The 20792-nt window shown below is 67.7% G+C and overlaps 5 protein-coding genes across 6 annotated transcripts; 4 read left to right on the forward strand and 1 right to left on the reverse strand.

The window, feature by feature from the left end:
- Positions 1-575: 575 nt before the first annotated feature.
- Positions 576-3123, forward strand: ARF3 (ADP ribosylation factor 3). Its single transcript, XM_032204893.1, has 5 exons — positions 576-653; positions 1725-1907; positions 2054-2164; positions 2305-2429; positions 2878-3123. Exons 2-5 carry the CDS (start codon positions 1760-1762, stop codon positions 3037-3039), a joined length of 546 nt encoding a protein of 181 aa, XP_032060784.1. The 5' UTR covers positions 576-653; positions 1725-1759; the 3' UTR covers positions 3040-3123.
- A 2626-nt stretch (positions 3124-5749) lies between these two features.
- FKBP11 (FKBP prolyl isomerase 11) lies at positions 5750-7543 on the forward strand (the record flags this gene model as incomplete). The annotated part of the gene is made up of 6 exons (XM_032204692.1): positions 5750-5818; positions 6259-6324; positions 6844-6931; positions 7017-7050; positions 7165-7235; positions 7326-7543. Coding segments are annotated over 6 exons (546 nt in total), but the record flags the coding sequence as incomplete, so codon positions are not given.
- Positions 7544-7862: 319 nt separating this feature from the next.
- CCDC65 (coiled-coil domain containing 65) lies at positions 7863-10323 on the reverse strand. The gene is made up of 8 exons (XM_032204855.1): positions 10219-10323; positions 9649-9816; positions 9406-9575; positions 9108-9246; positions 8781-8978; positions 8484-8702; positions 8248-8400; positions 7863-8137 (listed from the first exon to the last, which is right to left on the reverse strand). The coding sequence occupies exons 1-8, from the start codon at positions 10321-10323 to the stop codon at positions 7883-7885; spliced, it is 1407 nt and encodes a 468-aa protein (XP_032060746.1). The 3' UTR covers positions 7863-7882.
- A 351-nt stretch (positions 10324-10674) lies between these two features.
- On the forward strand, positions 10675-13470 carry RND1 (Rho family GTPase 1). The gene is made up of 5 exons (XM_032204785.1): positions 10675-10836; positions 10929-11016; positions 12208-12317; positions 12448-12582; positions 12666-13470. Exons 1-5 carry the CDS (start codon positions 10717-10719, stop codon positions 12909-12911), a joined length of 699 nt encoding a protein of 232 aa, XP_032060676.1. The 5' UTR covers positions 10675-10716; the 3' UTR covers positions 12912-13470.
- A 2172-nt stretch (positions 13471-15642) lies between these two features.
- DDX23 (DEAD-box helicase 23) lies at positions 15643-20633 on the forward strand. Of its 2 annotated transcripts, none has more exons than XM_032204763.1 (17): positions 15643-15682; positions 16059-16276; positions 16393-16491; positions 16652-16748; positions 16856-16921; positions 17052-17190; positions 17309-17442; positions 17527-17639; positions 17736-17879; positions 18004-18229; positions 18379-18524; positions 18674-18851; positions 18965-19207; positions 19366-19517; positions 19668-19776; positions 20073-20247; positions 20348-20633. In XM_032204763.1, the coding sequence occupies exons 2-17, from the start codon at positions 16059-16061 to the stop codon at positions 20569-20571; spliced, it is 2463 nt and encodes an 820-aa protein (XP_032060654.1). In that variant the 5' UTR covers positions 15643-15682; the 3' UTR covers positions 20572-20633. The 2 variants fall into 2 exon arrangements, with proteins under 2 accessions (XP_032060654.1, XP_032060655.1); XM_032204764.1 differs by having other exon boundaries at positions 17312-17442.
- Positions 20634-20792: the final 159 nt, after the last annotated feature.

A 20792-nucleotide genomic window follows, 5' to 3' on the forward strand; every position in this document is an offset into this window, starting at 1 on the left:
TCCCGTTCTATCCCGTCCCGTCCTGCCCGGTCCCGTCCGTTCGTCCCCTCCGCCCCGTCCCGTTCGTCTCGTCCGGTCCCGTCCCATCCCATCCCATCCGGTCCGGTCCCGTCCCGTCCCGTTAATTCCCATCCCCTCCATCCCGTCCCGTCCCCTCCGTCCCGTCCCATCCCTTCCCTCGACGGGACTTTACCGGTAACCCGGTAGCACCGGGACGCCCCCTCCAGCACCGGCCACACGGGGAGCGCCTCCAACCCGCCCCCCCACCCTTATGCACTCCCCAGGACCCCCCTCCCGTGCTCCCTCGACGCCCCCCTTCACCGACAGTTCCCCCCCACGCCCCCCCACATCCCCGACGTGCCCCCCCATCACCCCCCCCTCGATGCAAGCCCCCCCCCCCGCGCTGCTGCATCCGCTGCCATGGAAACAACCGGCACCCCTCGCCCCCCCGGGAGGGCCCGGGGCCGATATTGGGGAGGGGGGTTGGGGGGGGGGGGGAAATTTTTAAAAAAATAATAAAAACGAGGGGGGGGGGAGGACCGGGAGCTCTCGCGAGATCGGCGCGCTCGGGCCTCCGCTTCCGGCGGCGGGAGCGGTGCAGAGTCAGCTGCGGGCGGGGGCGCCACCGGCACCGGCACCGGCACCGGCTCCAGGTGCGGGGTTCGACGGGGGGGGGGCGCGGCGGGGCCGTTTTCCCTCCCCCCCCTCTCCCCCCGGGGGAAGGGGCGCTGCCCGCAGCGGGGCGCAGCGTGGGAGGAAGAGGAGGAGGAGGAGGAGGAGGATGGAGGGGGCGGGGGGGGGGGCGCCGTGCACCGGTGGGCGCAGTGCGGGGGGGGGGATGCGAAGTGCATGGGGGGGGGCATCGTAAAGGGAGGGGGGTATTGAGGCTGGGGGGGGTGATGCGGTGACTGGGGAGGGGCGCGGTGTGTTGGGGGGGGGGCGTGGGGAGCGCTCGGGGAGGTGCAGCACCGGGGGGGGGGGGCACGGTGCGGGGGTGGGGGGTGATGCGGGGGGGGCGCAGCGTTTTAGGGCCGCGTTGCGGTTCCGGGGGGGGAATGCGGGGGGCGGTGCGTTGGAGGGGAGCAACGCGGGGGGGGGGGGGGGAGCGACCCCCGCACACACACACGCACACATCGGGGGGGGCGGCAGGGCCTGGGGGGGGGCGCGGGGCGGGGGTCGGTGCCGCGGGGGGGGGCGCGGGGGTGTGCAGGGGGCGGCGCGGGGCCCCCCTGGGGGCGGGCAGAAGATGCTGGGGGGGGGGGGGGCTGGGGCTGGGGGCGGCCCTATCGGTGGGGGGGGGCGTGGGGGGGGGGCTGGGCCCCCCCTGCTTGCTTCAGGGCTCCTGCAGGGCTGGGTGGTGCACGTGAGGGGGGGGGCATGGGGGACCCCCCCCATAATTTGGGCAGGGAGCCAGCCCCGTGCCTCAGTTTCCCTCCGTGGGGTGCCCTGGCTTGGCCCCACTGTAGGGCAGTGCATTGGGGGGGGGGCACACTCCCAGAACACCCCCCCCCCCCAAAAAAAAAATCTGCGCACGGGCAACCCCAATGGGCTGCACGGCCCCAGGGGGGACCCCGGCACCGGCCCCCACCCTAAACCCCGCAGCACAGCCCACCTTAACCGGGATATAGGGCTCAACGCCCCCCCCAGGGTTGTGTTTTTTTTTTTTTTTTTGGGGGGGGGGGGGGTCCACCCCTGTCCCCAGCGCCCGCCCTGTGCCCCTGCAGGATTCGGCCTCGCCGTCAGCAGCGCCGCCGTCACCATGGGCAACATCTTCGGGAACCTGCTGAAGAGCCTGATCGGGAAGAAGGAGATGCGGATCCTGATGGTGGGGCTGGACGCCGCCGGCAAGACCACCATCCTCTACAAGCTCAAGCTGGGCGAGATCGTCACCACCATCCCCACCATCGGTGGGCACTGGGGGGGGGGCACGGAGCCGGGGCACCCCCATGCCAGGGCCGCCTCGGTTTCCCCCAGCTGGGATCTTCTTCCCCCTGGTCCCCCCCGGTCCCCACGGGGTTGCCCTGAGTTTCCCTCGTCTCTTGCTCCCCGCCAGGGTTCAACGTGGAGACGGTGGAGTACAAGAACATCAGCTTCACCGTGTGGGACGTGGGTGGGCAGGATAAGATCCGGCCCCTCTGGCGGCACTACTTCCAAAACACCCAGGGTAGGTCCCCGCGGGGCCGTGGGGTACGGGACCGTAGGGTACGGGGCCATGGGGGGGCGCACGGAAAGCGGGGGGCGTCCCGGGAACGGCCACATCCTGCGCTCCCAGCACCCTTGGGGTGTCTTCGTCTCGCCCCCCAGGGCTGATTTTCGTGGTGGACAGCAACGACCGGGAGCGGGTGAACGAGGCGCGGGAGGAGCTGATGCGGATGCTGGCGGAGGACGAGCTGCGGGACGCCGTGCTCCTCGTCTTCGCCAACAAGCAGGTGGGGCTGGGACCATCCCCGGGTGTCCGGGTCCCCGTGGCAGGACCGTGCCCACCCTGGTGACATCGGGGCCAGTACCCAGTGACACCCGTGGCAGGACCGTGCCCGTCCCCGAGATATTTGGGGTGGTCTTTTAGCAGCCCCCTGCAGCGGATCCGTGCCCGTCCCCTCAATAGCAGGGCCGTGAGCTCCCGTGGCAGGGCCGTGCCCGTCCCCACGGCGTCAGGGTTTCCATTTAACCCCCGTGGGGTTATTTTTCCCCCCTCCCGTGGCAAATTGTGCCCAGCATCTCCGCACCAGGAGCGGCGTTGACCGAGCCGGCTGGAAATTGCGCCCACCCTCGCGGCGTCGGGGCTGGCGTTGGCGACCGCGCAGCCGGTGCCCGTCCCCGTGTGGCGTCACGGGGGGGTGCGTGACCCCCCCCTCAACCTCCCAATCTCTTCCCTAGGACCTGCCCAACGCCATGAACGCGGCGGAGATCACGGACAAGCTGGGGCTGCACTCCCTGCGCCACCGTAACTGGTACATCCAGGCCACCTGTGCCACCAGCGGGGACGGGCTCTACGAGGGCCTCGACTGGCTCGCCAACCAGCTCAAAAATAAGAAGTGAGCGGGCGGCCGCCGGCCCCGGCCCCCCCCCTCCCCGCACGCCCCACCCGGCCCCCCTCAACCCCCCGGGGGCTTTGCCAGGCCCCCCTGGCCGGCCGGGGCCACCCCCTCCCCGCGCCCCCGGCCGCCCCCTCCCCGCCCCGGTTGGGTTTTGCTTTCTTCTGGCACCGGTTGCTGTGGGGTTTTGCCTCTTTTCTCTGGGGTCTTCGCGGTTCCCCTCGGATCTCGTGTGTGCGTGCGTGGAAATATATCTATATATAAAGTATCTGGGGGGCCGGGGGCCCCCCCCCCCCCGCCGGGGATGGGGGCAGAGCCCTGGGGAGGGGGACGGGGAAGGGGCCCACGCAGGGTCGGGGGGCGTGCTGGGGCGCCTCGTTCCCGTCCCCCTCCCCGTGCATGTCCCCGTCCCCCATCCCCTTCCTGTGGACCAAATGTGGGGGCCCCCAGGGCAGGCGTGGGGGCAGCGGGGCCTTGTGGGGAGGGGGCATTGGGACCACCCTTCACCCCCAGAACGTCTCCCAGCCCCGTATGCCCCCCCCCCCACCCCCCGCCGGGGGGTCCCACACGTCCCCAGCCCCCCGATGTCACTTCGAGGCAGGTCTCCTCCCCGCGGCGCGACCCCCGGGGTGTGCGTGGGGGGGGACCGGGGCAGTCCCTGCGGCTGTGCCCTCTCCCCCGGCCGCCTGCACCCCCACCCCATGCCAGCATAGTGATTGTATGTCCCTGCCCCTCACGGACGGACGGACGGACGGACGGCCCCGTACTGTAGCCCCCCCCCCCCCCCCCCTTCCCCGGCACTGTATTTATACCCCTGGTCTGTGCTTGGTGTGACGTGTCGCTGCGGCTCTGCCCCGTCCGGGGACGTGTGTACTTGCCCCCCCCCCCCTCCCCTCCACGCCTGAGACGCTGGGTGACCCCTGGCCCCCCCCCTTGGATATTAAACATGTTTTATGTAGCTCTGCCCCACGGCTCTTCTTCCGCAGCCCCCACGGTGATGGGGTTGGGGGGGGGGGGGGGGAGGATGAACGCCAGGTCCTGGGGAGGGGGGGCCGGTGATGGACAGCCCTGGGCTGGTTTTAATTAGAAAGAGCTTAGCGGGGCGAGGGGGGGGCCGGTGGGGGGGCGGGGAGGGGATCCCCCCCTTCCCAGGCCCATCTTTAAGGGAATAGGGGATGAAACGGTAAATCCCATTAGCGTTAATCCCGGCCGGGGTGTGGGGACGGTGCCAGCGCTGGGCTGGGTACGAGTGGGGCTGTGCCCCCCCCCCCCCGGTGTCCCCCCCACTTTGGGCCAGGGGCTCCTCGGAGTTTTCCTTGCTGCCAACGCCGCTGTCCTCGTCCCCATGTCCCCCTGAGTCTGGGGGCTGTCACCACCCCGCTGTGGGTGGCACGGGGCTGCCGTGTGGGTTCCCCAAACACCAGGGCTCCTCCGGGACGGGGTCTGGAGCTATAGGGCCGGGGTCCCCGCTGGGATGGGATGCAGTGGGGGCGTGGGCAACCAGCACCCCCAGCCCGGAGCCGGCACCGGCGCGTTCCCACCGGCCGTGCCGGCGGCTTTGTCTGGCGGAGGCCAGCCCCGTGCTGACCCCCCGGCCCTAATCCCATTAGCTCCCGGCCCCCGAGCCGCCAGCCCGGCTTCGCCACCTCTCGGCAACCGGGGCTGGTATGTGGGTGCCGCGGCGGGGCCGGCGTGCCGATGCCGTCGCCCGGGAGCTGCACCGGGGCCTGCGCCGGCACCGCTGCCAGCGGGGCCGCTGACACCAGGATGGGAAAAGGGGGCCAGGTTGCCCTGTGCATGCATGTGGCCCCCCCCCCAAATATTAGTGTTGCCCCCCCGCCCCCAAAGAGAGGGGCTGCCCTGGCTAACCAGGCCCACCGGGATCCCCCCGTGTTGGAGCTGCCCCCGCTCGCGTGCCCCTCACCTGGGGATGGTGTCCTGTGGGTATGGGGATGTGAGGACATTTTTTTTGGGGGGGGCAGCTCGGCCCCGAGCCCCGTGGCTCCCCCAGGACCACCGGTGGGGTATTTTTGGGGGGGTCTCGCCCGTCCGGTGCGCGCTATGGGGGTGCTGGGGGGCCGCGTGTGCGTGCAGCTGGAGGGATGCTTCGTGTGCCCGGAGGGGTGCTGAGCCCCCCGGGGTGGGGGGGGGACACCGGGAGGGGTTTTGGGGGGGGGGGTGCCGTGTGCCGGTTTCCCCAGGCTTTGCTGCCGCCTGCTGGCACCGGGGCCGTACGGCGCAGGGACACCGGGACCTCACCACCCGGTGACCGGAGCCCCCCCCCGCCCCAAACGGGGACGGACGCGAGTCCCCTGGTGCTGGCGGTGGGGGGGGGGGGGGACACAAACCCAGGGGCATCCCCGGGACCACCGGGGGGCTCGGGGCTGTCCCCTTCCCCACCGGCTGCGCGGTCCCGGGAACGCGCACCGGAGCGGGACAGCCTCGACGGCCACCCCCGGTACCGGGACTCGACGGGAATCCCCGGTACCGGGGGCTCCCCCGGGGGGGGGTTCATCCCCGGTCCGGGTTCGGGGCAGCCCCGGTGTCGACCGGGGGCGGGGCAGCGGGGCCGGGAGGCGGCGCCCCGAGGGTCCTGGGAGTGCCCGGGGCCGGGCGGGGCGGGCCCGGTACCGCCGCCGCCGCCGCCGCCGCCACCGCCGCCAGCCCCGGCCATGCCGCCCCCCGCCGCGCTGCTGCTGCTCGCCCTCCTCCTGCCCTCCGCCGCCGCCGCTACCGAGAGCGAAACCGAAAGCGGAGCCCGGGGGCTGCGCCTGGAGACGCTCGTGAGCACCGGAGGGAACCGGGAAGCGGAGGGAACCGGGGGACACCGGGCGGCCCCGGTTGAACGGGGGAGATGGGGAACCGGGGGGGACCGGGGGGATCGGGGGAGATCGGAGGCACGGGGAGGGACCGGGGACGTGGAGGGGGGGGGGGGGAGGAGAGAACGGGACGGGACGGGGCGGGGGGGTTGGGGGTTAACGGGAGCACCGGGGGGGGACACCGGGGACACCGGGGAGCCGTGTCCGCGCCACCGGGTGGGCACCGGGGGGGATCCCGGTTGCGCGGAGCTCCCGGGGGCTCCCGGGGCACGTGGGGCTGAGCGGGTCCCGGGGTGAGGGGGGGGTCCCGTGGAGCCGGGGCCACGTGGGGGGGGACTTTTGGGGAGGGGGTCCCGGCCCCACCGCCCCGTGACCCCCCCCCCAACCCCCCCCTCCCGTTACAGGTGGCGCCCCCCGAGGGCTGCACGGAGCTGTCGGCGCTGGGGGACACGGTGCACATCCACTACACGGTGCGGGCGGCGAGGAACACGTCAGCACTGCGCTCCGGAGGGGGGGTGGGGGGGGCGGGCCGGGGGGAGGCACCGGGGGGAGGCACCGGCACCGGGATCGGCACCGGGATGGGCACCGGGATCGGCACCGGGATGGGCACCGGGATGGGCTTGGAGTGGGAACGGGGCTGGCACCGGGATGGGCACGGGGGGGGCATCGAGGTGGCACCGGGTGGCACCGCGTGGGGACTGCACTGGGGAGCCCCGGTGCTGGCACTGGGACCGGTGTGGGTGTCCCTGGGGGGGTCTCTGGGGGGAACTGGGTCCAGTATGGGGGAGGAACTGGGGTCAGCCCTCACCACAGCATGAGGGTGGCACTGGGGGGGCTCGAACCAGCACCAGGGTGGCAGTGGGGTAGGGTCGGTGCCAGCACGGGGACGACCCCGGGGCAACACCGGGACCCGTGTGGGGACAGCCCCGGGGCAGAGCCCCCCCCTGCCACCCCCCCTGGTGACCGTCCCCATCCCCGTGTGGCCGCAGGGCAGCCTGGAGGACGGCCGCATCATCGACACCTCGCTGAGCCGCGACCCGCTGCAGGTGGAGCTGGGCAAGCGCCAGGTGATCCCCGGTGAGCGCTGCTTTTGGGGGACTGGGGGGGGGATAAAAATGGGGTCTGGGGTCCCGCTCACACCCCCCCTGCCTTCTCCTCGCAGGCCTGGAGCAGAGTCTGCTGGACATGTGTGTGGGGTAAGGCCGGTGGCAGGGCGAGGGCGGTGTCCCCAGCGCTGTCCCCTCCGTTGGGGGGGACACCAGCGGGGTTTGGGAGCGGGTTTTGGGGCTGACGGCTTCTCGCCGGGGCAGGGAGAAGCGGAGAGCCACCATCCCCCCGCACCTGGCCTACGGCAAGCGGGGCTCCCCCCCGACCATCCCCGGTAAGCGCAAACCCCCCCCGGGGGGATCCCGTAGCCCCCCCCCCCCAAAAAAAAAGCCCTGCTGAGGCGCCGTCGCCCCTCTCCCCGCAGGCGACGCGGTGCTGCGGTTCGAGGTGGAGCTGGTGGCTCTGTCGCGGGCCAGCTACTGGCAGAAGGTGGTGAACGAGGTCCTGCCGCTGCTGTGCCTCGGGCTGGTGCCGGCGCTGCTGGGGCTCATCGGGTACCACCTCTACCGCAAGGCCAGCAGCCCCAAGCTGTCCAAGAAGAAGCTGAAGGAAGAGAAGAGGAACAAAGCCAAAAAGAAATAAAACCTCCCCTCGGTAGCCACAGATGCTCTGCGCCTGCTCTGTCTGCCTCAAGGGGTGGGGTGGGGGGGATAAAAGCAGAGAGGGGGGGCTCAGCGCCCCCATCTTGGCGCTCCCCGCCTGCCCTGGGACGTGGTCGAGCTGAGAAGCAGAAAATTCGGAGCTGAGAGGGCACTGACAGGACACAGCTCGTCCAACAAAGCTCTGCGTGACCAGAAATAAGACCCGGAAGACGTTTTGGGCACAGTTTAGCTCTTTTATGTCAGCTTCACGGTGCCCCTGAGCACCAGGCACCCCGCTCCGCGGGACAATCAGGGCAATTCTCAGCTCCAGCCGGCGCCGTCAGAGCTGGGGACGGGGTCTGGGGGGGAATCGGGGGACACGGCTCTTGTGCTCGATGGCCAGCAGCGGGTTGTTGGGCTTGCTGAGCACCTCGGGGCTGACGGAGAGCCCCTCCAGGTACTGCTGGAGCAGCCCCCGCAGCCGCTGGTTCTGGTGGCTCACGGCCGCAAGCTCCCGCGCCAGCGCCTGCTCCTCCAGCCTCGCCTTGTTGAAGCGCTGCCAGAAGCGCTCCAGCCCCACGTAATCCTGCAGAGCCTGGGAAAGAGGCAGGGAGAGAAGGGCAGCGGCTCCTGGAGCTGCCCACGAGCGAGCCAGGGTGCCCCCGAGGGAGCCCTGTCCCTCGGAGCCCACCGCAGCCTCCTCACCTGAGCCAGAGGCTCTGCGGGCTCCTCCTTGAGAACCCTGTCGGCGTCAAAAAGCTCCCCCTCGGCCAGCGAGGACGGGTAGAAGGGCAGCACCTTCTCCCCCTCCGTCTCCAGCCGGCGGCACATCTCGGCCAGCCGCAGGATGCGCTCTGCCTGCGAGGAGGAAGGAGAAAAAGGGGCAGGGAGAGGGGGACGGCGGCACCCCCGGGCCTCATCACGAGTGGCCCCGGCCTCACCTTCCCCACAACCCGCGCCAGCGCCTTCAGGGCGGCGTTGCTCTGCGCCGTGAGCCTGGCCAGGTTGTCGTGGGCCTCGGCCCGGGCTTGGTTCATTTTGTTCTTGAGCTCCTGGAGCCGCCTGAGCACAGCTTCCTTCTCCTCCCGCGCGCGCCGGTTCCGCTCCTCGTTGTCCCGGAGCTGAGCCGCGAGCAGAGCCTTGGTGGCCGCCACCAAATCCTAGAGGCAGAGGAGCCGTGAGCAGGACAGGACGGGGTGTCCCTGCTCCTGGGGCCCCCACCCGCCCTTTGGCACCACCTGGAGCTTCTGCAGCTTCTTTGCCTGCATCTCTATCTCCCTGGAGCTCTTCTCATCCTTCTGCTTCAGCCCCTCGAAGGCCGTTTTCTGGTGCTCGGTGGCCTCGGCGTAGCCCTGCATGGCGGCACGAAACTGCTCCCAGAGCCCTTCCATCTTCCCACTCAGCTGCAGGCGGCTGTACTGCTTCTCCTGCAGGCTCTGGGGACAGAGAGCAGTGGGTTCCCTTCAGCTGTCCGGACCCCACCGTGTGCTCCTGACCCCTAAAAACCTCCTCGACGGAGCCAGCTACTCGGTGGGACGCCGAAGAGCCCGGCCGGTTCCTCGTGCCTTGCTCTTGATGTCGTCCCGGGCGCTCTGGAAATTCAGCGTGGCCTCGTGATTGTCCCGGGCGTAGTTCTGCTCCAGGGCCAGCACCACGTCCTGCAGGTAGCGGATTTCTTCCTCGTGCTGCTCCAGGATGGCTTTCCTGGGGGGAAATCACCGGGGAGCTGCTGAGAGCAGCACGGGACAGAGGCGGGGACGCGCCAAGAGCAGCCACAGCCGTCGGGATCGGGCCGGGAGCGGGCTCAGCACCCAGCAGGACACCCAACAGCTACCACTGCTGTCCCCCTCCCCTTCTCGATACCTCTCCGTCTCAAATTCGGCCTCCAGGGCCTTCAGCTGGGCGTCGAATCCCTCCTGCAGGCAGGCCAGGCGGCAGCGCTGAAGCTGCAGCAGGCGGTCGATGTTCTGCAGGTGGCTGCCGAGCGCCCGGGCGTGCTGCGCTTCCGCCTCCTCCACGTCTGTGACCAGGGACTGCAGCGGGGGGGAAATCACACCGGGGGTCCATGCACGGCCCCCCCCCCCCGCCCTCCAGCCCCTCGCTCACCTCGATGACGCTGTCCTTGCAGTCCAGCACCCGGGCGAAGGCCTGGCTGAGCACGGCGATGTCCTCACGCAGCTCCTTCTCCTTCACCTCCCGCAGCACCGCGCGCCACTGGGCCGTGAGCTTGTGGAGGCTCAGGGCGCTGCTGTGCTCCTCCTTGGCCAGCTTGTCCTGGGGGGGGGGGGGGGGGGGCCGTGAGCTGCAGACCCCCCGGGACCCCCCCTGGATCCCCTCAGGACCCTCCTGGCACTCCCTGGAGCCCCCCGGGTTCCCTCCAGGCCACTCCCCGGGACCCCCTCCAGACCCCCCGGGACCCCCCCAGGATCCCCTGGACCCCCCCAGGACTCCCTCGGGCCTCCCCCGGGATCCCCCCTCCACCGACCCCCCCTGGGACCCCCCAGGACCCCCCTCGACCTCCCAGGGACCCCCCTGGATACCCTCAGGACCCCCCCAGGCCACGCCCTGGGAACCCCCCGAGACCCCCTGGGCCCCCCGGACCCCCCCCGATCCTCCGGGACCTCCCCGGGACCCCCTCAACACCCCCCCGCCCCCCCCCCCGTGCCCCTCCCTCACCTTCAGGAACCTGACCAGCAGCTCCCCCCTCGCCTTGGCCGCCTCCTCCTCGGCCAGCGCCTGGCTCTGCAGCTGCAGGAGCCGGTCCTCCGCCGCCACCGGCATGGTGCCCCCCCCAACTCCCCCGGCGCCGTCCCGGTACCGGCTGCGGCCTCCCAACACCTCCGGCCCCGCCGCCGGCGTCGCACCGGTCTCCTAGCAACCGCCACTTCCTGTCCGGCCCGGCCCCACTTCCGGTCTCCGAGGGGCCGCGGTCGGAAGAGCGCCCCCTAGCTGGGAGGAGCGCCCTCGCGGCCCAAGGGGCGAGGCCACGCTGCCATCCGACGCTCTTCTATTGGCCGGGATACCGAGCGCCTCCACAGCGATTGGCTAGCGGGAGCCGCCGTGGGCGGGGCGCGGCGGGCGGCGGGGGTATATAAAGGCGCTGCGGCGGCTCGGGCGAGGGGTTGGCGGGCGGGCTGGAGCGGGGTGGGCTCTGCTCGCGCTGCCGCCGCCACCATGCGGGAACGGAGGCCACCGGCGGCGGCACCGGCTCGGTGCAAGCTGGTGCTGGTGGGCGACGTGCAGTGCGGCAAAACGGCCATGCTGCAGGTGCTGGCCAAGGACTGCTACCCCGAGGTGAGCCGGGCACCGTTTACCGGGCACCGTTTACCGGGCACCGTTTACCGGGCACCGTTTACCGGGCGCTGACCGTGCCGGTGCCGTTGCAGACGTACGTGCCCACCGTGTTCGAGAACTACACGGCCTGCCTGGTCAGCGAGGAGCAGCGGGTGGAGCTGAGCCTCTGGGACACCTCCGGTACCGGGAGGGGGCGGTCATGTACCGGGGGGGGGGGGGGGGGGGGGTGATAAATGCTCCTCCGGTACCGGGAGATGGGGTGTACCGGGGGGGAGCGCTGCGGAGCGGGGGCAGGTCCGGCCCCGGTGGGGGGGGGGGCGTTTTTTTTTGGGGGGAGGGAGGTTTTGAGGCTGGGGGGGGGTGAAAATGGGGTGGGGGGGGCGGCAGAAGGGGCTGCGGCAGAGGCAGCCCCGCAGTGGGGATGCTGCGGTTTGGGGGGGGGTGGATACCGGGGGGGGGGCTGGCTGGGGGGTGCCCTAATTTTGGGGGCTGAGGGATTTTGGGGGGGTCCCCTGGGGGCTGGCTCAGTGGGAAGGCACTGGCATAGGGTGGGGGAAAGGCAGGGCTGGGTCCTGTTTGGGGGGGTGCTGAGCACCCATAGGACCCCCCCCTCCAGGTCCAGAGCCCCCCCCCACATCATCCCTGGGGGGATTTTTTGGGGGGGGATAACGGTGGGTCCTGGCATCTCCCTCCCCCTGGGCATCCCCAAAGGGCCGTAGGGGGGGGTGTCCAGGCTGGGGGGGGGGGTTGCGGGACAGCCCTGCCCTGGTGCTGCAGTGTCCCCCCCCCCCCGGTTGAAGGGGGGGTCCCCACCACCCGCCATCCCTGCGTTGCCATGGCGATGCGCTGGCGCAGCCTCTTTGCTATTCCGCGCACGGAGCGTCTGGGCTGCAAAACCCCTCCGAGGCCTTTTGGGGTCGGGATGGGGAGGGGGGGGGACACAACACAAGGGGGGGGGCACCCCGGCCTCCCCCATATCCCGAGGGAGCACCCTGCCACCCCCGCAGCCCCCTCCCCCGGCTGTCCCCCCGCATGGTGCCGGTGGCCTTGGCTCCCTGGGGACCCCGTGGGGGTGGCAGCCACCCCCCCCCCCGGTCCTGGCTGGCCCCCCCCACACCCCCGGCTGCTGCAGGGCCGTTATATAAATGCCGCGGGATCCGTTTGCTGCTGCCTCGTTAGGGGCAATGGGGATTTTAGTGGGGTGGGGGGGAGCACCGGCGGCATTTTTTGGGAAGGAAACCCTCTAAGACTGCTTGTGGCCCCCCCAGAACGGGGGAGGTTCAGCCCCTTGATGAGCTGCCCTATGTGTCTGGGGGTCCTGGCTCCTCGGAGGGGGGGTGGCAGTGCGGTGACACCCCCTTCTCCTCGCAGGTTCCCCCTACTATGACAACGTGCGGCCCCTCTGCTACAGCGACTCGGACGCCGTCCTGCTCTGCTTTGACATCAGCCGCCCCGAAACCCTGGACAGCGCATCCAAGAAGGTGGGGGGGCACCCGGTCCCCGTGGGTGCCTTCTTCCCCCGCTTCCCTATGTCCTAGAAAATGGTGGGGGGGGGGCGTTTTGGGGTTACCCCGGGGTTCCCTCAACCGATGGCAGCTCCGTGCCCCGCAGTGGAAGACGGAGATCCTGGATTACTGCCCCAGCACGCGGGTGCTGCTCATCGGCTGCAAGACAGACCTGAGGACGGACCTGAGCACGCTGATGGAGCTCTCCCATCAGAAGCAGGCACCCATCTCCTACGAGCAGGTCGGGGGGGGGGGGGTGCTGGGATGGGGTGAGGGGGGTGTTTTTGGGGTGCCGTGCCGGCCTGACGCCGCGTTGGGTTGCAGGGCTGCGCCATGGCCAAGCAGCTGGGAGCCGAGAGCTACCTGGAGTGCTCGGCCTTCACCTCGGAGAAAAGCGTCCACAGCATCTTCCGGACCGTGTCCGGCATCTGCCTCAGCAAAGCCCCCCCGCAGCCCCCCAAAAGCCCCGCACGAAGCCTCTCCAAGAGACTCCTGCACCTGCCCAGCCGCTCCGAGCTCATCTCCTCCGCCTTCAAGAAGGAGAAGGCAAAAAGCTGCTCCGTCATGTGAGGGGGGGGGGGAAACAAAGGGATTTCTTCCCCCCCCTACCTCCTCGCTGAGCCCCCAGTGCCTGGGACAGGCTGGGGGCCAAATGGGGCTGCGGTGCCCCCCCCCCCCCCAAGGAGGATGGGGTGCTCGCCGCCCTCCCATCACACCGCTTCCCCCACCAGCGCGTGCTGGGGCCCCGGGGCTGGGGGGCAGCCCCCCCAGAGCTGCCGTGTGTGTGTGTGGGGTTTGGGGGGGGGACACCTGGGGAGGGACCTTGCTCGGTGGCTGCTCCCGAGCCCCCGGCCCAGCGGGATTCATCCACGGACTCATCCTTTTTTTTTTTTTTCTTTGAATGCCCAGTTGGTGTCCGGCTCTGCCCCATCCCTCATCTGCTGCTTGGCCCCGAGATGCCTCGGGGTGGCCCCCCCCCCTCTCCCTCCAGCCCCAGTGTGGGGAGCGGGGCTCCGGGGAGGGGGCGGCTGTTTTATAGACTGTCTCTTGGGGTGACTCTGTTCAATGTTCAGTGTTATTAAAAAGCTTATTTATTATCGGAAAAAAAAAATATAACTACCCACGTGCAGTAGGTGCCTGGTGCTGTGTTTTGGTGGGGGGGGGGTTCAGCCGTGGCACTCCCCAGGGCAGGGTCCTTCCTGGGGTGCCAGCAGGGAAAGGTGACGTGATGCCAGCAGCTGGCTGCGCTGTCACCCATGGGTGGTGACGTAGGGTGTCCCAGGGTAAAGTCCCTGGGGTGGGGTGGGAGTCCTGGAGCTGTGTGGCCCCCCCGCCCTGGGCTGGGCCAGGGCTCTGCCTGGGCACTGTGGGGCAGCCTCGTGTACCCCATAAGGGTCCCTATAGGGGTCTCCTGCTGCCCCATGGCTCTACCTGGTCCCCCAGCAAGGGGACAGCTTGGGGATGGGGAGGTGACGGTGGGGGGGGGTAATTGTAGGGTTAGGGGGTTGGGGCTGGGTGCTGTGCTGGTTGTGGGGCTCGCATGGAGCAGTGGGGTGTTGGGGGGAGTGTCACAGTAGTGGGTTTGTGGGATTCTATAATACCCAAGGACACAGAGGCTTTTTTTCTTTATTTCTTTTCCTTTTTATAAAAATGTTGCCAATAAAGCCAGTGTTCAGGTATAATTATTTACTTGTAAGTACACACACATATTATTTTGGGGTTTTATCGGTACGGCACCAGGGAGCAGGGCACATTGCTCATGGATGGAGCCTCTGGGGCTGATCCCTGCTATGGGGTGTGAAGGCAGCTGCCAGTCCCTGGGTCTGTCTGGAAGAGCAGAGCACAATTTGCTTTATATCTGGCATAGATGCACAGGTGGGCACGAGAAACCGACCCTGGGGTGGTTGTTGCTGGCTTTGTATCCTCTAGGGTCAGTCCCTTACCCAAGTCTCTTGGGTTCTTTGTGCTGCTCGAGGCCATCCTGGGGGCTCTGGCTGCTCTAATCGAGGCTGCTGTGGACTCACAGCACAAATCGTGCCCTATCCAGGTCTCCTGCCACCACATGGAGACGTGTAAAGCCTTCATAAAAATCCACCCAACAACAACTTGGCCTTCCTGCCGCGGGGTCAGACACTTGGTGCTTACTACGTCACCCCGTGGCTGCGTAGAAAGTTAAAATATTAAATTTTGGAGATGGAAGTGTCTGGGGAGCAAGGCGTGCTGCGGTGCAGGCGCCTGCCCGCTGCGGCAGGAGGCTCCCCGGCGCTGAGCTGCTCGTCGCCGGCTCTGCCAGGAGTCATTGCGCTGTTGGCAGCCAGCACCACGGGTTGGAAGAACAATGGAATTTTATTAGGCGTGTTGGGCTTAATTGGATTGTCCAGAAGGGATTGTGACCTATCCATGCATATACGTTGTCAGGTCTGCGTATTTCCCAGTTGTTATTAGTGCTTGGCCAGTCATTGCTCTGTAGACTACAGCGTGTAGGACCAGGATGAGTGAAATTATGCTATCTTTGGTAATTCACGTTATTAACAACTCAATCTAAGGTTCCGGAGTTCCAGACCATCAAAAACATCATCACTAGTAATTGCTGATTCATTATTACAGGTCCACGAGGTTTCTAGGTCAGAATCATCACAAGCTCACGTTGTGGTGTTACATTTTAATTGAAACCGTGTTTGGGTTCAACTCTAACGCAAAGACTAATTATGATTGCTTGTAATCCCTGCACAGGTTGAAATTGGGCCTTGGGGCACCCTAATGAGCTGTGGGCTTTAAAAGGTGGTCGATAATTTGTGGGGCTGGGGCTCGGGGTGCCAGGTTAGGTCGGCACCAAGGACAAAATAATCAAAGTGAGACTTTTATGAAGTGGTAAAATAACCAATGTGAGGCTTTTATTAATTGATAATCAATGCGAGACTTGTTAAGTGATAAAATAATCAATGTGAGATTTTTTTATTAAGTGAGAAAACAACCAATGTGAGACTTATTGATAACACCATCAATGTGAGGCTTTTATTAATTGATAAAATAATCAATGTAAGACTTTATTAATTGATAAAACAATCAACGTGAGGCTTTTATTAATTGATAAAATAATCAACTGGACGGATTTGGGCCGCTGGGGGATCCCTGGGCCAGCGCAGGGCCGGCCTAGGCCTGAGGGTACAGGAACGGGGAGGCCGCGGGGGCTGCTGGGAGTTGTAGTCCGTTTGCGGGGGGTTCGCTGCGCGGGCTGCTGGGAGTTGCAGTCCCCGGGACTCGCTTTCCCGGCGTGCCCCGCGGCGCTCGGCGGCGGCTATGGCGGCGGTGGCTGCGCGGCGGAGCTGAGGCCTGCGGCGGTGAGACGGGGCCGGGGCTGGCGGGAGGGGGACGGGGACACGCAGGAAGGCCCCGGGGATCCTCCCGGGACCGGGGGGAGGCTGCAGGACCCTGCTGTTCCCTTTCCCGAGCCGGGCTCGCAGGCAGGGCCTAGTCCCCGGTGCCCCCCCACGACCCCCGGTTCTCCCCGGTGCCCCCCCCTCAACTCCCGGTTCACTCCCGGTGCCCCCCCCACCGGCCCCCGGTGCCCCCTGGTCCCCCCCTGGCCCCCGGTTTCGCCCGGTCCCCGGTTTTGCCCGGTCCCGGGTCCCCCCCCGGCTCCCGGTTGTCTCCCCGGTTCTGCCCGGTTCCCGGTGTCCCCCCCCCGGCTACCCCCGCTGAGCCCCCGTCCCGCAGATGGCTGGAGAAGTGGCGGACAAGAAGGACCGGGACGCGTCGCCCGTCAAGGAGGAGAGGAAACGCTCCCGGTCCCCGGACAGGGACCGCGACCGGGACAGGGACCGCGACCGGGACCGCAAGGGGTCCCCCGGCAAGGATAGGAAACGGCACCGGTCCCGGGACAGGAGGCGAGGCAGCCGCTCCCGCTCCCGGTCCCGCTCCAAGTCGGTAGATAGGTGAGCCCCGGGAGCCTCTTAGCAAACCGTTCTCCCCCCTCGGGGGTCCGTGGGAGCCCCAGGAGGGGCTGAGGAGCTGGACACGGGGATCTCACTGTTACCGTCCCCTTCCGCAGGGACCGCCGGCACAAAGACCGAGATCGGGACCGGGGCAAGAAGGACCGGGACCGGGAGAAGGATGGGCACCGGCGGGATAAGGACAGGAAGCGCTCCAGGTGAGCGTCCTCTTGTTTTGGGGTGGCTGCGGCCCCACTTTGCTGCGGTGTGGCAGCGTCCCGGGCTCTGCTCCAGGGGGATTTCCCCCATCAGAGGGGACTGGGTGGGCCTGGGGCTGTGTTCAGTGCCTGATTTCCCCCCCCCTGTTTTTCTGGGAAGCTTGTCCCCAAGCAGGGGCAAGGACTCGAAGTCCCGGAAGGAGCGGGACTCAAGGAAATTGGAGGAAGAGGAGGAGAACGCGCTGAAGAAGGAGAAGGTGAGGAGCGGGGCCTTGGTTCGCAGCTCCTGCAGCGCTCGGGGTGCCTCTGCTGAAGGAAACGGCCCCCCCCGGGGGCTGTTAACGATCCGGCCCCACGTTTTCAGGCCCAGCCCCTGTCCTTGGAGGAGCTGCTGGCAAAGAAGAAAGCTGAGGAGGAGGCAGAAGCGAAGGTAGGAGGGGGAGCCCTCCCTTCCCACAGAGTCCTGGCCGTGGCGGCTGTACAGGATGGGTGGCTGGAGTGGGGCATCGTGTTCTAGGGTGGCCAGGCCAGGTTTGAGCCTTTTTTTTTTCCTTCCACAGCCCAAATTCCTGTCCAAGGCAGAGCGGGAGGCCGAGGCTTTGCGGCGGCGGCAGCAGGAGGTGGAGGAGCGGCAGCGGCTGCTGGAGGAGGAGAGGAAAAAAAGGAAGCAGTTCCAGGAAATGGGGAGGAAGATGCTAGGTAAGGTGTCGTCCCTGCCTGCTGGGTGCAAGGGGCTGTGCTGGGACCCCCCCTGGAAGCCTCCCCAGCCTCGTTGGGGGGTGCTGGGCCCCTCTGAGGTCCTTCCCCTGCTCCCCAGAAGACCCCCAGGAGCGTGAGCGCAGGGAGCGCCGGGAGCGCATGGAGCGGGAGACCAACGGCACGGAGGACGAGGAGGGCAGGCAGAAGATCCGGGAGGAGAAAGACAAGAGCAAAGAGCTCCACGCCATCAAGGTGCCGCTTGGGGGCTGGCCTCGGGGGCGTTATTGGGGCCGGAACGCCCGGGTTCCTGCCCTGCTGATGCTCTGCTGCCCGCAGGAGCGCTACCTGGGAGGGGTGAAGAAGCGGAGACGCACGCGGCACTTGAACGACCGCAAGTTTGTCTTCGAGTGGGACGCGTCGGAGGACACCTCCATTGACTACAACCCCCTGTGAGGGCCTGGGGGTGCCCCGGGGGGGTGTTGGGGTGCCCCAGGGGGGTGCTGGGCAGCCCCAGCCTTCCTCCTAACGTTCCTGCCCTCCCCTAGGTACAAGGAACGGCACCAAGTGCAGCTGCTGGGCCGGGGCTTCATCGCAGGGATCGACCTGAAGCAGCAGAAGAGGGAGCAGTCGCGTTTCTACGGGGACCTGATGGAAAAGAGGCGAACCCTGGAGGAGAAGGAGCAGGAGGAGTGAGTGCGCTTAGCTGGGGGGTGGCAGCGGGCTGCAGCGTGTCCCTCTGGAGGTGGAGGGACAAATCCCGTGTCCCCAGAGTTTCGGGGTGAACCCTGTCCCCTTTTTCTGCCCCCCACTCAGGGCCAGGCTGCGGAAGCTGCGGAAGAAGGAGGCCAAGCAGCGCTGGGACGACCGCCACTGGTCCCAGAAGAAGTTGGACGAGATGACAGACAGGGACTGGCGGATTTTCCGCGAGGATTACAGCATCACCACCAAAGGGGGCAAAATCCCCAACCCCATCCGCTCCTGGAAGGACTCCTCCCTCCCTCCCCACATCCTGGAGGTCATCGACAAGTGCGGCTACAAGGTGGGCGCGGGGAGCAGGGGCTGCTGCTGGCAGACCCCGGCGGCCCTCGTGGGGAGCTGGCTCGCAGGATCGGTGCTCCTGACACTTTTTTTGGGGTGATCCATGCAAAGGGGAAGTTCTGCTCCCAAACCTGCCTCTCCCCTCTGCAGGAGCCCACCCCCATCCAGCGCCAGGCCATCCCCATCGGCCTGCAGAACCGCGACATCATCGGCGTGGCCGAGACGGGCAGCGGCAAAACGGCCGCATTCCTCATCCCCCTGCTCGTCTGGATCACGACCCTGCCCAAAATCGACCGGTGGGTGGCACGGGGGGCACGGGGACGGGGTGGGACAGGGCACGGGGACGAGTTGGGACGGGGCACGGGGACAATGAGGTGGGACGGGGCACGGGGACGCTGCGGAGGGGGTCAGTGCGTCCCCATGGCCTCATCCTTCCTGCTCGCAGGATCGAGGAGTCGGACCAAGGTCCCTACGCCATCATCTTGGCCCCTACTCGAGAGCTGGCCCAGCAGATCGAGGAGGAGACCATCAAATTTGGGAAGCCGCTGGGCATCCGCACGGTGGCCGTGATCGGAGGGATCTCCCGCGAGGACCAAGGCTTCCGCCTGCGCATGGGCTGCGAGGTGAGGGTCAGGAGGCCCCGCAGAGTCCTGTGGGGGGCTCTGGGGCCACCGCCAGCCCCCCCGTAGGGGCCAGGTCCCAACCAGGCCGTGGACATCACCCCTCTGGCCCCCAGATTGTCATCGCCACGCCGGGGCGTCTGATCGACGTGCTGGAGAACCGCTACCTGGTGCTGAGCCGCTGCACCTACGTGGTGCTGGACGAGGCGGATCGTATGATCGACATGGGCTTCGAGCCCGACGTGCAGAAGATCCTGGAGCACATGCCCGTCACCAACCAGAAACCCGACACGGACGAGGCCGAGGACCCCGAGAAGATGCTGGCCAACTTCGAGTCGGGGAAGCACAAGTACAGGCAGGTGGGTGCGGGCAGGAGCCTGGAGCAGAATTTAGGGTGCTTCCACCAGGCTGCGGGGTGGAGAAGGGACAATTTGGGGGCTTTGGGGACCAGGATGAGAGAGCTGGGGCTGCGTTCCTACCCCACGGGGCCTATGCTCACTGCTCTGATCCCTCGCAGACCGTGATGTTCACGGCCACCATGCCGCCGGCCGTGGAGCGCCTGGCCCGCAGCTACCTCCGCCGCCCGGCCGTGGTCTACATCGGCTCCGCCGGCAAGCCGCACGAGCGGGTGGAGCAGAAGGTCTTCCTCATGTCGGAGTCGGAGAAGAGGTGCGGAGAGGAGGGGGCTCAGGGGGGTCGGGGGCGTTTTGGGGGCGAGAGAGCTCTGTGGAGGGGGGAAATGTGGGATCCTGGAGAGCGGAATGGCTCACGGGGCACTGCAGCTTCTCCCCCCATGCCTAACTCTCCTCCTCCCAACAGGAAGAAGCTGTTAGCCATTCTGGAGCAGGGCTTCGACCCGCCCATCATCATTTTTGTCAACCAGAAGAAGGGCTGCGACGTGCTGGCGAAGTCGCTGGAGAAGATGGGGGTGAGTGGGGGCCTCACCCTTTGGCAGTGGTTGTCCTCCCACAGCCTGTTTCCCTCTCTTCATCCCTCAACCAGAAGCTTTTGCATTTTGTGGTGCTGTCCCCAGGCCCCACAGGTCCCAGTGACTTGTCCTGGGGCCAAATCATCACAGGGCTTTGACCCAGTCCTGTCCCTGGTGTCCCTGCGTGATCCTCCACACCGTGGCAGAGCCATGGGAGCATGGACACCCCCCAGCTCCCCTCCAGTCCTCCCAGTCCCCATTTCCACCCCCTGCTGACCCCCATTCTCGTCCTGCAGTACAACGCCTGCACCCTGCACGGCGGCAAAGGCCAGGAGCAGCGAGAGTTCGCCCTCTCCAACCTGAAGGCTGGGGCCAAGGACATCCTGGTGGCCACGGACGTGGCCGGCCGCGGGATCGACATCCACGACGTCTCCATGGTCGTCAACTACGACATGGCCAAGAACATCGAGGGTGAGTCCGAGGCCTGGTTTTGGCTACGATGGTTCATTTTTTTTGGAGGATTGGGGTACGGGGTGGGGTGGCCCTGCCTGACTCTCCCACCCCCCTGCAGATTACATCCACCGCATCGGGCGGACGGGCCGGGCGGGGAAGAGCGGCGTGGCCATCACCTTCCTCACCAAGGAGGACTCCACCGTCTTCTACGACCTGAAGCAGGCCATCCTGGAGAGCCCCGTCTCCTCCTGCCCCCCCGAGCTGGCCAACCACCCCGACGCCCAGCACAAGCCTGGCACCATCCTCACCAAGAAGAGGCGGGAGGAAACCATCTTCGCCTGAGGCCCCGGGGCTGGTGTTTGCCTCTCGGCCACCCCTTTGGGGACAGCAGGGCCACCGAGGGCCGCCGGGACTTTGCTGGCTGCTCCTTCCCCCAAACCCCAGGCCCCGGTGCAGCCAGGACTGCTGACAGCAGGGATTGGGGCCGGGACTGCCCCGAAACGTCCTCTTTGTGCTCCCTGTCCCTCTCCCTGCGTTCACCGTGGACTTGTGGGGCTGCCGGA

The sequence above is a fragment of the Aythya fuligula genome, chromosome 29 (genome assembly GCF_009819795.1).
Source record: "Aythya fuligula isolate bAytFul2 chromosome 29, bAytFul2.pri, whole genome shotgun sequence".
NCBI classification, from domain to species: Eukaryota; Metazoa; Chordata; class Aves; order Anseriformes; family Anatidae; genus Aythya; species Aythya fuligula.

Excerpts from the sequence above, each read along its gene's own strand:
- ARF3 (XM_032204893.1), top strand. The coding sequence starts at position 1,760 with ATGGGCAACATCTTCGGGAACCTGCTGAAGAGCCTGATCGGGAAGAAG. Across the intron at positions 2,165-2,304 it reads CTACTTCCAAAACACCCAGG|GGCTGATTTTCGTGGTGGAC; the intron begins GTAGGTCCCCGC and ends CTCGCCCCCCAG. Across the intron at positions 2,430-2,877 it reads TCGTCTTCGCCAACAAGCAG|GACCTGCCCAACGCCATGAA; the intron begins GTGGGGCTGGGA and ends TCTCTTCCCTAG.
- CCDC65 (XM_032204855.1), bottom strand. The coding sequence starts at position 10,323 with ATGCCGGTGGCGGCGGAGGACCGGCTCCTGCAGCTGCAGAGCCAGGCG. Across the intron at positions 8,401-8,483 it reads TGGCGCGGGTTGTGGGGAAG|GCAGAGCGCATCCTGCGGCT; the intron begins GTGAGGCCGGGG and ends TCCTCCTCGCAG. Across the intron at positions 8,138-8,247 it reads CCGCAGAGCCTCTGGCTCAG|GCTCTGCAGGATTACGTGGG; the intron begins GTGAGGAGGCTG and ends CCTCTTTCCCAG.
- DDX23 (XM_032204763.1), top strand. The coding sequence starts at position 16,059 with ATGGCTGGAGAAGTGGCGGACAAGAAGGACCGGGACGCGTCGCCCGTC. Across the intron at positions 16,492-16,651 it reads AAGGACAGGAAGCGCTCCAG|CTTGTCCCCAAGCAGGGGCA; the intron begins GTGAGCGTCCTC and ends TTTTCTGGGAAG. Across the intron at positions 16,922-17,051 it reads AGGAGGAGGCAGAAGCGAAG|CCCAAATTCCTGTCCAAGGC; the intron begins GTAGGAGGGGGA and ends TTCCTTCCACAG.
- RND1 (XM_032204785.1), top strand. The coding sequence starts at position 10,717 with ATGCGGGAACGGAGGCCACCGGCGGCGGCACCGGCTCGGTGCAAGCTG. Across the intron at positions 12,318-12,447 it reads TGGACAGCGCATCCAAGAAG|TGGAAGACGGAGATCCTGGA; the intron begins GTGGGGGGGCAC and ends CGTGCCCCGCAG. Across the intron at positions 12,583-12,665 it reads CACCCATCTCCTACGAGCAG|GGCTGCGCCATGGCCAAGCA; the intron begins GTCGGGGGGGGG and ends GTTGGGTTGCAG.